The sequence below is a fragment of the Cyanistes caeruleus genome, chromosome Z (assembly GCF_971803275.1).
Source record: "Cyanistes caeruleus chromosome Z, bCyaCae1.hap1.1, whole genome shotgun sequence".
In the NCBI taxonomy this organism is placed as follows: Eukaryota; Metazoa; Chordata; class Aves; order Passeriformes; family Paridae; genus Cyanistes; species Cyanistes caeruleus.
This window is the reverse complement of record NC_141732.1, coordinates 35,158,821-35,172,810: the sequence shown is the minus strand read 5'-3', so window position 1 is coordinate 35,172,810 and position 13,990 is coordinate 35,158,821. Positions and strand designations below refer to the sequence as shown.

The 13,990-nt window shown below is 40.6% G+C and overlaps 1 protein-coding gene across 2 annotated transcripts in view; it reads right to left on the bottom strand.

The window, feature by feature from the left end:
* Positions 1-226: 226 nt before the first annotated feature.
* CPLX1 (complexin 1) overlaps positions 227-13,990 on the bottom strand; it is a 105,705-nt gene continuing 91,941 nt past the window's right edge. For both annotated transcript variants that reach the window (XM_023944896.2, XM_023944897.2), the window contains exon 4: positions 227-5,019. In XM_023944896.2, coding sequence (XP_023800664.1) covers positions 4,822-5,019 — 198 coding nt within the window. In that variant the 3' untranslated portion in view covers positions 227-4,821. The remainder of the gene's footprint in view (positions 5,020-13,990) is intronic.

Below are 13,990 nucleotides of genomic sequence, written 5' to 3'. Positions count from 1 at the left end.
TAAGGAAAGCTAATTCCTAGTAGCAAAACTTATTTAAAATTTGATAATGACCTGTACACATCAAGTGTCATCAGTGTTTTTGACAAATGAAAAAATGAGCATATTTATTCAAATAACGTCCATGTTGCTCCTCAATTTTGTTACCATTCTGTTTGTATATGAGCAACCATGCTTTGATTTCCAAATGTAGCCTGGTAGGAATTTCACAGGAAAGCATTGCAAACAATTTATGAAATCACTGGGGTTTTTATTGGCTGTGATTCCATTTTAAAAGAACATCATACCATTTACCCACATCATGCAGGAAAAAATACCAGGAAAATAACAAATTAAAATCACATTCACAATGTCTCTACTTTAAATCATCCTCAAGTACTGCATGCATCTGAAAGAAAGCTGGGGAGCATTTCTACTAGAAAATGCATGACTAAGTTAAATTTTGCTCTGTGTGTGTGAATGAGAAAGAGAGAAAACAGGCAATTTTTTTAATGACAGTACTAAAACATTTTACTAACTCAGTGCATGAAGAAACAATTACCTCAATAACATATATTCAGAACAAATACAGACAACTTTCAAATACAGAAGACGTTACATTTAGATCACAACAGCTAATTTCTAACAATGCTTGTTCTAGCACAAAAAGCTTGGCAAAAAGATGTATTCAGCAGCACTGGTATGGTCTTTCTTGATGAAGGAGAGAGGTTGGGAGGGATCTAAGCCAATGTATGATACTAGAAATATAGACAGAGGAGCTCCAAAGTGATTAAGCACATGATCTTATATTTTGTTTTATTAATTTTAAACTTAATAGTAGCATTGATAATTAATATTGCAGTCTGATTTCATATGGCTTTCTCTACATATAAATGTGAGTTCACAAGGTCAATGGCAAACTAAATCATTTACCCTCCAAATGTGAAGGCCCTTTGACTATTTTTTTACTAACCTGTAAGGTCTTGGAGCTGTGAGGGAAAATGACTGCAGTGTCTAGCCAACAACCTTTCTGTGTAAATAAAAACTAGTTATAAAACTAAAATTCCTCATTTACCTGAGATTGAACAGACCAGTGATGCAAATAAAACAATGTCATGAGAGACAAAAAGATATTCAGAATCCAAACAATGAACCATGCTTCTCTTTGGTCTCTTGTTTAAGTGCTTCATCACCTGCCATAAGTGCCAAGGGGAAAAGTGTGTGAGACAACGCTTCTGACTTCCAGACATGAGTCAAAGGTGTCTGTGTCCCTTGTTACCAGTTCTGAGTAAGGGAAATAGATGGGCAGAAGAGAAGGGAGAGTGCCTTGCTCTCAAGTCTGTTCAGCATGGCTTAGGCACTTTGGGACCGTGGAATGACTTGAGGAAAGGTCCACCTTCATGCAACTTGCCAAAAGTTATGTGAGGCAAAACCAAGCAAATCTATCCAGTACCTATGGTGGATCTTCTGTCATGTTTCTTATGGCAAGAAAAGGAAAATGAGAACTGCCAGCTCACACTCGGATGAACTCTCTGCTGTCAAAGGAGGAAGGGCTGCTGCAGGTGTGGCCAGCTGAGATAACAGAAGTGATGCAATGGCTGAGCTGGGAAGATCCCACAATAAAAAAGACTCGGTAAACACTATTTAACAAACCACCTTCCCCTACCCTCCTGCTTGGTGAGCCTGGAATGAGGCCTACCAGACTCAGTATAGCGATCCTATGGCCCTCTTCAGGGGTTCAATCCAGATGTTCACTCAGCTCAGGAGCTCAGCTCACAAGGAGAGTATTTTTAGTGTTCCGAGCCCAGGGATAGCACTACCTGCTTAAGAAATTTGAGTACAGTCTACACAAGATCCTGACTTAGGCTGGTCATTCAATGCCACAGCTACTGAGGCATAATTATCTAAAACAGTACCAAACATACTTTCTCTTCTCCTAGTCTTCTCTGATTTCTTCACCTTCCGCAGATGTGTGCACAAACATGCACATCAAGCTGCCAGAGACACTGTGAAAACAAGCAGCACTAACATTCTGAAAGGAGAATGATAGGCAGAAAATTCTGATCTTACATTGGGAACGGTATTTGGTTGGATGAAGAAGGGAATCAGTAACGGGGGTTAGGGAAAGGTGAGAAAGCAAGTGCTAGAGGAAAGCCAAAGTAAAGTGGAATAAGCTTAACTTCTCATTTGTTTGTATGTTTGCAGAGTTCTCCAGCACAAGGCCAGGGAAATACATGAATGGACATGCTCATTTTAGAGCAGGCACATTTCTGCTGGTACTACTTATGTAATAGAGGATGAATGCCACAGAGATTAATCAAGGCATTTCAAAAGCATTGATGTCTGTATGTCAGTGATCCAGGTTAGGATATCTAGCAACCAATGAATGGCTGAAGCAAAGAGCCAGGCTCTGCCTTTAAGCTTTCAGGGATGTTGGATACTCTGGCAGAGAATCAAAATGAGCTGCTGCCCTTTTGACAGAAAGAGAGTTCTCAATTCAGTGAGATTTACTTAAACAGCCTCAAGTTACTAGTTGCTGAATTTGCATGGGGTGAGTAGGACATTTCCTAGAAAATAGTAAATTTCAGCATTAATATGCTGTACCCGAGCACTGATTCACTGATTCATAGAATGCTCTGGGTCATTGAAAATCTCAGGAGGGAAGCAGTCATCTTGTTTTAAATGAAAGTTAGGGGGGAAAATGTCCCATTATCATTATCCAATGAGTAAAACCTGACTTCTCCTTCCTCTGGATAGACCTTGGCAGGTTGTACTTGAACAAACAAGGCTTGTTCCTAGATCCAGCCTGAAACAAGCTGCACCTCTATCAGCTTGTTCTGACTTGCATATCAGTCAAACCTCTTCAGCCTCCACCTTGGATTCAACAGAAGGTGATGTTTGAAATTATTTGAGAAGAAGCGAGGACTATAACACCTGAATAAAAATTGTGCCAGAAGGGCATATTATATTTATTCTCTTTCAAAATACTCTTTTCCTCTTACAATAGATGCTACTGGAAGGTACAGAGCTCTCACACTCAATTTCCTAACCATGGTACAGATTTCTTCTGCTTGCCTGAAAAGGTGATAAATGTCTTCTAAAATATCTTATTCAGGAAAATACTGAGATGTTTGCCTAAACTCAGTTACACCGAGCCAGTGCAAAGGAGATCCATTTAAGTAAAACATTAAATTTAGCTGCACAATGAAGTGTCTGATAGTATCCCCCTTTTCATTGTGAGCAAAAAGAATGTATTTGCCTTGAAATCTCATTCATGTACTTGGGAAATTTTTGCTGTTCCCAGGACAGGGACAAGCAATGCTAGTTCTGCCAGACAAACCCTGATTCTCCTGACAAAATTGTGAGACTGAGATGGCATGATACTCTCAGAGCATTGACTACAGAGACCTAGCCAGATGCAAAAATTGAGGATCATGAGGACCTGTGTTCAAAGTAGGTCTATGTATTGAATCTGTGTAGGTATTGAAAGTCAATATCTCCCTTAGAATTTGAATTTTCTTATGGAATTATGTGATGTGTACAGTGTGTCATTGAGGAGACTTCTGTATCTGTGTCTGCAAAAGGCCACAAAGATAATTGTGAGAAAAAAATCTTCTCCCACCCTGCTAGCATCAAGGGATACCACACACTTCTGTAATATTAATTAGCTCCTGCACAGCACTAGAGAAGCATCCTCACTGTATGTCTTTACAGTAGGTAGAGACTGAAACCTACATTTTACAGGTGCAGAATCTCAGTGGGGCAGAAAATAAGTGACCTCCCAAGGCAATGCAGTAATTTAGCACAATAAACATCATGGATATTTATGGATCTGCCATGACTAACATTCAAGCCACCACACACTCCCACACACTGCAGGAAAGGGACAGAGCCACGACAACATGCTGGAACCCAAATGTCCAACCTGCAAGCACTGCTGGAAACGGGATGGTTGAATACGGCAGAAAGAGAAAGATTGGTTAAACACAGCAGCAAATACACTTGTCATTGGCTTCAGAGGGGTTGGGGAGGTCCTCTACCAGTGCACTGTGCACTCTTCTATGGTTTCAGCTCTCTCAGGCAAGTGCCTGACCAATTTGCTCATTCAAGGTAAATGTATGGCTAATTCCCAAAGTAACATGACTCTTGCTTAGATTCTGAGGCATTTAACTTCTACAGCATCTGAGGGCAGATGACTCACTTCTTCTACAATTCTGAGTGATGTCAGCTGTGTAAGTCATGCATGATTTACTTTCCAAATGATCTTTTATTTATGTCACGGATAGAATTAAAACAGAAAAGCTCTGCTTTCATGGCAAAACTGAGATATCCCTTCTGAGAGCAGATGTGCTCAACAAAAAATGGCTGATGTGACCCAATCAATAGGAACATTATAATAATGATTAATTATTATCAATAATAAAAATAAGATAATTTAAAAAATTAAAGAGGCCACTGTTCATATTTAGTGAACACTCCTTCTTGCATTGGATGGAAATGAGATTGTTCCTTTCCTATGCTTGATGTGCAGTTGCCTTATTTAACATACATAGTACTATGGCTTATAATAAAAGTTGTGTAGTCTGCAGCTTTTTAATCTTTACATCCATTCAGAGGCATCTACTGGATGTGACTATGTACAAAATTAAGGAATGGATGAGTCTTGGGGCGGAGGAAAGGGAAAGAGACAATTGGAAGGGAATGGGAAGCAAAGGGACTCCTAGTGAGCAGTAGAGGGCAGAGGTGGGGAGGACTGCAGGATGAATGGCAAGATTGTAAATCCCCATTGGGCAAAAGAGAAATCCTTTGCAGTACTGTTTATGCCCATCTAACAGTCTGCAGCTATTACTTCTTGAACATGTCCTGCAGGGGCCCTGGTAAGTATTTGATGACTGTGTCTAGGATGCTCTCTTCTTCTTCCTCCTCCTCATCCCCACAGCCAGGAGGGATCGCCTTCTTTGGGCGTGTCAGACTCCCTTCAGCGTTAGCTTCCAGTGCAGCCTGGGCCTCTGCTTCCTTTTCTTCCTTCTTCTTTATCCCATACTGCAGGGGAGAGATAACACATTGTCTGAATCATAATATGAGAAATAACACATCTGCTGACACAGGAAGGCTGATGAAGCCAGCCATTGCATGTGGTGCCTCATATTCTGCAGTGAGAACATCACATAGTCTCATTTTGCTCTTTTACACAGACACTAAAAATATCCACAGTAACAGCCCTCCCCTAAGTATAGCCCAGTGGATGGATAGACTTCACAAGACAAGATGCTGAGATCACTCAGAAATAAGCACAGAGGAGAAACTGGCACTGTGCAGACCCAGGGGGTCTCTAGTAAAGGGAATATAAGCTCTGTGTCAGTAAAGTGTTAGGGTGGCATTTTACTGATGTTGATCCACCTGTTTTCTGTTAATAAGCCTGATGCCCGGGTCCATCATCCGCAATGATTTTGAAAGTCCATCTGCAGCATTTTATAGTTTATAGACGTGGCAAAACTTCAGGGAAAAATTAGTTATCAATAAAAGAAAGCAAACAGGTCAGGACAGACAGAATGGCAGTGAAGACAATAGTTTTAATATTCTCATGTGGAACATATCCTATATCATCCATCCATGTTCTCTTTGTATAAGTGGGACAGAAGGACCTCTGTGAAAATAAACCATCATGAGAAAATAAGCTGACTCATACTGTTTGAAGAGAAACATTCTGAACTCTGTGAGTAGAATGGGTACTTGAAATTTTTGCTAATTCATGCCACTAAGACAGTACATGAGTAACCAGAATCTTATTTAATGATATTACATTCAAAAGGCTAGATTTAATATAGGACTAAACATATGCATATGCTGCTCTTCCCATAAAGTTTGCAGTGCTTCAGATTAAGGTATACACCATAAAAAAAAAATAAATCAACTCAAATTGTTACATGCAAACCTAAAGTAAGAAGTATACCAGCAAGCTATCCTCTGTACTGTCAAATCACAGGATGGGTTGGCTGGAAGGTGCATTTCAAGGCCATCTGGCACAAGCAGTGAGTAGGAACATTTTCAGCTAGGTCAGATCAGGTTGTTCAGAGACCTGCTCTGTTTATTCAGATCAATTCAGATTTCCCAGACTGCTTCCACTTTTTTTTTGATAGCAAATGGAGGCTAAACTTTCTTGGTACTGTGATCATGATGCAAACTCAGGAAATGTCCCATTTCTCACTGCTTTCAAGGGTGCTTGTAGTTTCCAGGCTCACAGCTCCCTGTCTGGCAGCAACACTCTTCTGCTTATCCTTTTTAGTTTTTGAAAAGCCACCTTCATGGCTGCTCACTATCAGCTCCTCAGCCACCTCACAAGCTTACAATTGCTTACAATTCATTTTGCATGAATATGCTTGAAAGTAAAATTGAACAAAAACTAAATATGACTTAAAAAACATTGAAGAATTAAGTTGGTACCATGTACTCAGTATTTTCAAAAACCAATAAAACCTTACTGCTGAATAGACATTAATTAGATGCTATTTTTATTATTTTTTCTTTTCATTTTTTCTACTTCTAAGATTAGATCAAATTGTTAACCAGTAAAACCAAACCTGCACTGCTGCTCTCATGACTTCCTGATTTCAGAGGGCTGTTGGGTGAGACTTTTCCTCCTAAACATTTCTGAGCAAAGGCATTATTTTTGATTCCTTTCTCCATCATCATTTATATCTAAGATGACAGCTGGCAAAGTTGAAAGCAGTGGTTTCAAAACACTCTAGTTCTCTCAATAAATTCTCCCATGCCAAAATGTTCATTAAGGACGTTTGTCTTGAGATTTTTAAACCTACTGGGTATAACCTATACCTACTGGTCACACCTGATTTCATGGGAAAGATATTAAAGACAAATGGTATCTCCATCCACATGTGAGACAAGGAAAGAATTTGACCAGCTTGTAGTTACAGGGCTGTACACCACAAAGGAGATTCAAGACAGGACCAGCTACCACGCAGATGGAGTGACACACAATGCTAGATTGTAGTCAGTCTGCATGGCTGTGCTGACTCCACTCTCCCTCTCAGGCCACAGGCAGATGTCTCTAGGTGATTCCCAGTGTAATTTGTATGCGGCTTGTGCCTTCCTTTGGCAGCTAAAGGAGAACAGTAGCAGAGACAACATAAATCAGAGTAACACACAGGTACCCTGCATGCTTGCAAATCCTCCATCTCAAAGCAAGTATCAGCTCAAGATCTGATGATCATCTAGCTGGATGAATAAACATCCAGCTCACAGGAAAGAGTGGACCAAAACCAAACAGTTATGAGAATTCAGTATTATCATTTAAATTTGGTGGTATTTTGTAATGCTTTGCATTAACAAAAATGTAAGCTGTGAAGATTCATAGGTGAATAAAATGTCATACTTTAGTTTTGAAATTGTTTCAGAGGAAATAAAATTATAGAAAGGAAAGTCTTATTCTAACAAAAATTTTAAAATAGTCTACACATGAAATCATCCAGGTGAAGTTAACAGATAATTTTTAAAAACATGACTAAAAATAATCTTCTTGGTGCTCTGGTTTTTCTGAGGGCAGGAAATATTTCATTACTTCCATAATATTTGAAGGATGAGAATAGTTTCATTTTTATTCAAGGTTCAACTCCACAAAATTTAATATCTGAAGTTGTATCATTACCTGCTTGGCCTTCAGTCACATATTCATGTCTTCTACTATGCATAGAATTATGGACCTAACCAGGAAGATACTGAAACATTTTTAGTATGTGTAACCCCTTGCCACTCCTAGAGTTATTACTCTGTGGCCACATGGGAGTTGTTGTCACTGGGTCATGTTAGAGAAGCCTGGAGTCCTCAGTCATCAGGTGGGAAAAGCAGGGAAAAAATACCTGGGCCCTTGGCTTAACCCACACCCACTGACTGTCAAGAAAAAGACCAGATTAACATACTAACATACAACATCAACTTCCTCCCCTATCTCTTTTCTTCCCTATTCCCCCAGTTTTTCACAAGGCAAAGTAGGTGCCTTTCTAAAGCTGGAAACATTGTGGAAATTTGATCTAACAACAGTAAGAGGGTCAGGGAGGACTGTTGAGCCAACGGGATCTGCAGCCTAAAATGTGAACCTACCATAAACGTAGTTACAATTTCTTAAGACAAACCAACAGTTGCTACTAAAAATGAACATGTTTATCAAGCAAATATCTAGGCCATGGAATGAATAAACAGTAATATCATAGTTAAGACACTTGCAGAAGTAATGGTGTATCTTTGGGTCAGGAGTGGAACTGACTGCAGGAAAACAGCTGCAATCAACGTGCAAGGGAGCAGCTTTCCTTGAATCAGATTTGGAACTGCCTACTTAGAAACAAGTGATTTATCTGAAAAAGCTAAAGAACAAGAAAATGAGGCTTGTGGGCGATACAAAGACAACTCAAAGACTATACGTTGGGATCAGAGAAGTCAGGAAAAAGCTCTTCCTTCCAAGGTGCTTTGAGAGCGTGACCTCAGTCCAAATATTGCTTCATATGAAGTAATACTGCATGAAATAATACTGTGTATCACATAACACTGAGCTTTATCTTCTGGGAAAAGGCTGGCATGTGAATTATAGTGGTTACATTTCTCTTCAGGTAATTTTACTTCAAAGAGGTTTTGCATAGCTGCAGGTAGTACTGAAACTGTCTAACAGCTGCAGCAGATACAGCTATCTTTAGAATGACTATTTTATTTACTAGTTAAGTAAATAGCTACTAAAATGCTACTAAGATATTTAAATGCATACTCCTTATCTTGCTTCCTATAAAAGTTATGGGTGTCTATACTAACAGCTCTGTCTGTTAAATTTCATTCATATTCAGAACATCAGTACAAAAAAAGAAAAAAAAACATTCAGCCAGACTTGAAAGCATATGGTTAGAAAAGACACTGGAACAACAGACAACATGCACATCATTTTATCTCAAGAGTTAACTTGACCTGAGTAAGTTTTTTTCTTAGAGACTTCAACTATTGAAAACCTCTCACGTGTTCTGGAACTTAACTACCCTTTGCAATTAAAATATTTCTCTTCATGTCTAATGTGATTTGTCATGAAATACCTTAAAAAAAAAAAAAATCTGGAAAATATGCAGCTACTGCAAAAATATTTGTCTTTCATCTGTCCTTTTGGACATTATTTATCAATTGTGCAAAATTCTTATTTTTCTCTTCTATTACCAAAGAGAACATCAGCCCAATTCAGATCTTAATGCATGGAATTTTCTGCCACGAATATATGCAGGACTTAAACAAATTGAGAGCAACTGGTAGAGTTCAGCACTGACCTTTAGTTCCACAACTGTGGGAATCTAGGGTACAGAAAAAGACTCCTCTTTTATTTGACTTGTACAAACTTGGAAGTCTTTCTACATTATTTCTTTGGTCTCTCTTTGAGCGAGCAGTCTTTCAAATACAGGAGGTGAGGGTGCTGAAACCCAGAGCCCCAAGTATACTGTTCTCACCACTGTTTAAAGCACAGAGCCTACTTTTGATGCAGATCTGCCCAAAAATGTGCCCTGGCTTTTCTTTCACCTCAAATCTGCTGATTTCATTTTGTGTTAAATTTAGCTCTTTTTGCTTGTTTGTCTTTGTTGGTCTACTTGTCTTTCTAATCAATTCATTTATCCTTAGAGATAAATATATATATATATATATATATATATATATATATACACATTAGAGAGAGGTTTAGTCCCCAGGAAACTTCTGGGGGAGCCTTTTAACACATATGAAGGGAGGACACTCTGTCAAGTAACCCATTTAAGTTCAAGGTCTGCCATGAAGTGTTAGAATTACACAGAACCATTTCAGGCAGCTCAGACACACTGACCCTACATAATCTCTGTGTTTCCTGAGGAGTAATGAACTAAGAACCACAACCTGCCACACGGGCAATCATGCAAATTTCAAGCTGTGGCAAGGAATGAAAGGCATGAGAGAGAATGGTGGGTGTCTCAGAGGGTGTGAGGGGAGCGTGGGTGGGGGCTGTGTGGAGTGAGCGTAGGTGTGGGCATTTTCCTGTCTGTACCTGATACTGCACACCTCTGCTGACCCTGTCAATGTGTTAGTGGAAGAGAGCTGATTAATAATGGAAAAGAACAAGGCGAAGTCTGGCAACCGCAGTCCTAAACTACATTGTTCAATTGCATGGGAGCCAAACAGGAGCACAGCTCAGGAGAGAGGTGTCAGAGAGAAAGAAAGGAGGACAATTAAACTTCAGGTAGGGGACACTTGAGATGCAAAGGCAGGACCTCTCCTGCACAAGATGTTCTGAAACCATCTTCTTGGGGTTGTCAGAGTTTTTCAGGCAGTTTTCCAGCAGCAGTTATTTGTAAACCTGGCTCATGTCCTTTGAATCCTTTACCTCATCCAAGGTTCCATCTCTCCATACGTTCCCTGTGGCTACACATGCCTTGCTACTCTGTGCTAGCTCAGTCTTTTATCTCTGCCAAAATCACAGCAATTCTTCTTGCATGACCTGTCTTGTTTCAGCTGTTCAGTCTTATCCCCCTGTTTCTCTCAGGGGGCTCCCACAGCAAACACAGAGGCCTACAGGTTTTCTCTTGCACCACAAACACAGATCAGATGCAAGTTCAGATTTCAAAGGGCTCATCTGAGCCTCATCTGCCTCCCATCACCATCTTCTGGTGACACTGGGTGAATCTAGCAGTCTTTCCTTCTTCCCCTATGGCAATATTGCTGCCTGAGAACCACATCCCTGGTTTCCATTCCAATTATCTGTGGACCTGCAGAACAATCTGATAGGAATATCCAGTGCCCCAAGCATCCAAGGGTAGTGCTACCTTAAACAATAGATATGAAATTTGCTTTTCTACGGCTCTGCAACAGATGGAGTGCAAGATAAAGCACTACTCTCTGGAGGAGATCAGATCTGTATTCAACAGGCTTTGTTTGTTTACTTTGATTGTAAACAACATCGTATCTGTCCACTGCTGCTATTTAAGTGAAAAACAGAACTGCATCAGGTTCCTGGTTGCAAAAGCCATCTCTGAATTTTCTGCAAACTCAGATCAAGCAGAATCATTTCATTGGTTTCAGTGGAGACCAGCTCAGACAAACCTAGTTAAAATAAAGGGATCATAGGATTATAGAATGGCATATGCTGGAAGAGACCTTGCAAATATCTCCAAATCACCCCAAACCCCCCATAGGCAGGAACACCTTTCACTAGACTAGTTTGCTTAGAGTCCCATCCAACCATGGGAGAGAGAATAATCATCTTTGTGACACTCCTGTTGGACTTGCTCCAACAGGTCCATGTCCTTTTTATCTTCAGGATCCCAGAGCTGGACCCAGTGTTCCAGGTATGTCTCAGGACAGTGCAATAGAAGGATAGAATCACTTCACTAGATCTGCTGGCCGAGCTGTTTCGAATGCAGCCCAGGATAGGGCGATTTTCTGGACTGCAAGTGCACATTGCCAAGCCAAGGCAAAGTTCTCATCCACCCTCAAGTGCATCTCCTCAGGGCTGCTTTCAATACATCCACTCCCCAGACTGTATATGTGTCTGGGATTGCCACAACCCAGCTACAGGACTTGTTGAACTTCATGGGGTCTGCACAGCTCCACCTCTCCAGCCTGTCCAGGCCCCTCAGGATGGCATCCCTTCCCTCCAGCATGTTGGCTGCCCCACACAGCTTGGCGTTGGTGGCAAACTTGCTGAGGGTGCCCTTGATCCCACTGTCCATGTCACTGACAGAGGGGTTGAACAGTATCAGTTCAACACCAAACACTGAGAACAGCACTCATCTCTGGTGTCTGCTTGGACACTGAGCCTTTAACCACATGTAGAATACTAGAAGACAAGGAGGCTAAATTTATGTGTCTCAAACACTGATAGCCCAATAGCTGTGGAGCCAACCATGTTGGTAATAACAGAATTGTTACTACTACCACCAAGAATTGTTGGTAGTAACATGCCATGGGAAAGAACAAGACATGGCTGGAGATGGGGGCCATGTAGAGGTAAAGTGCAGAACTTTTCCAGAACAAGAATCCTTGTTCTGGCTCCTGTAAGATAAGCCACACACAGCACAACACAAGCACAGGAAAGAGGTAAGGAAGTGAGTATGGACTGTAAGGGGGAAACAAGACCACCCAAGATCCCTGACACTGGAACCTGTCCCTGGTGATTCCTTCCTCTTCCCCCTACCTCCCTTCCTCACTCTCTAATTCATCTCTTCTCTCTTCCTTTTCATCTCAACCCTTTACCCAAAATCCACTGCCATGTGCTTATATGGTAGGTCAGGGGCTAACTAATACTAATTTCCATGCCAAGTGTATAATTTACTAATAAAACACTGTCAGTTATCGAGGACCCTCTTACTTTTGTTGACACTTTTGACCACAAGCATTTTTTAATTTTGCATGCTCCCTTCCCCTTAAGGATGGGATGTTGCACCACAGACCTTCCTGCCCATCCAACCAATTCCTTAACCACCAAGTGGTCCAGCCATCAAATCTGTGTCTCTCCAGTTTAGAGGATCTGCTCCATGATCCTGCTGAGCATCTTTGTTCAGATTCATTGCTCCTGAGTTTGGATGCGGAGATCTGTGTATACTGAACAGATTTTTTGGCCTGCTATTCACTCCAGGACTTTATCCCATTGTATTCTACCAAGCAGATCTCTGAAGAGCCTAAAGTTTGCTCTCTGATACCCAGTTACAGAAGCCATCCACCACACCCCTCTGTTCCAATAAGATCCTGGCCCTGCAGGCGTGCACACATCTCTAACTCCTCTTGTTTTGTCCCCATGCTGGGTGTGTTTGCAGAGAGGCAGATGGGAAACACATTTTGGATTAATTTACTCTGTGTGCTGACTCTGCTGAAGCAAACTGGACATTCTGATCACTGCCCAAGTCATTGGACTATGCTAAGTTTTCCCAGTCAAATGCCCTTTTTCCCCATTACTACATACTGCATACAGGCAGTATGAACTAAAATTTGTGAACAAATTTACATGTCTTTGGAAACCCTCTGAGAAGAAACAACAGACATAGATATTACATACCACGGATTTTTCAGAATACTCAACAGAAAACATGTTTTCATTTTCTCTGTGCTTGCAAATATGTTTATTTTCTTCCTTTTGTGTGTGTAGCATCCATATTAAAACAATGCCCTTCTGCAATATGGTCAGCCTCAGTGAGAGGGAATGAGGTCTCGAAAGCTTCAGGAATGGAGATAATCAAATTACTGCTGACTAGCAAAGTTCTTCCATCTTGTAATCAGATATGAAATCTGCAGAGTAAGCAGAGAATATCTGGCTCATGAAGCAGAGCATGTGATCAGAGGCTCCAAAATACCAATTTTAGGTACCTGGAGGGTGGACTGAAATCAGTGCACTGACTCATGACCACAGAGCTCAAGATAAGTACAGTACATACTGTAATCATAAACCTGTTGGGCCCTGTGGAAATATCTCTCCCCCAGAATCCAACTTGCAGCTTCAGTTAAGAAAATCTGGGTCAATTCAATTCTTCAAAGCAGTTAAGCAGGATAAGAAGAAAGAAAATTTACATATTCCACAGTAACAACTGCAGTTAAATTGCTCATAAGTTCCAGTGAAAGTTTAGATTTGCTCCATGATCACCAAGAAGGTTCCCATGAGAACAGAGGCATTTTCCAGTGATGCAGAGCAGGTGCACTCCTAGCCAAAGCAAGTACTGATTTCTTGTGTTTCCCAAGTCTACATTTAGTTTTCCACTAGGAAAACTTCCCAGAAACAATGACAGAGTCCTGGAAATGGATAAATGCAGTTGCTTGTATGAGTTTAGAAGAATTTATGTTATAGCTGTGTATCTGATAGCACAAATAAATCCATAGGATATATCTTTCTTTATGCTTGTGCCACATGGGGTATAAGCTGCTCATCCTTCTTCCTGCCTCCTGCATTTATTTCCTTTGCCAAATGAAAGCCTTTTTTTTTAGTAAAGGCTGGTAAAATTATTTCCCCAGGATACTG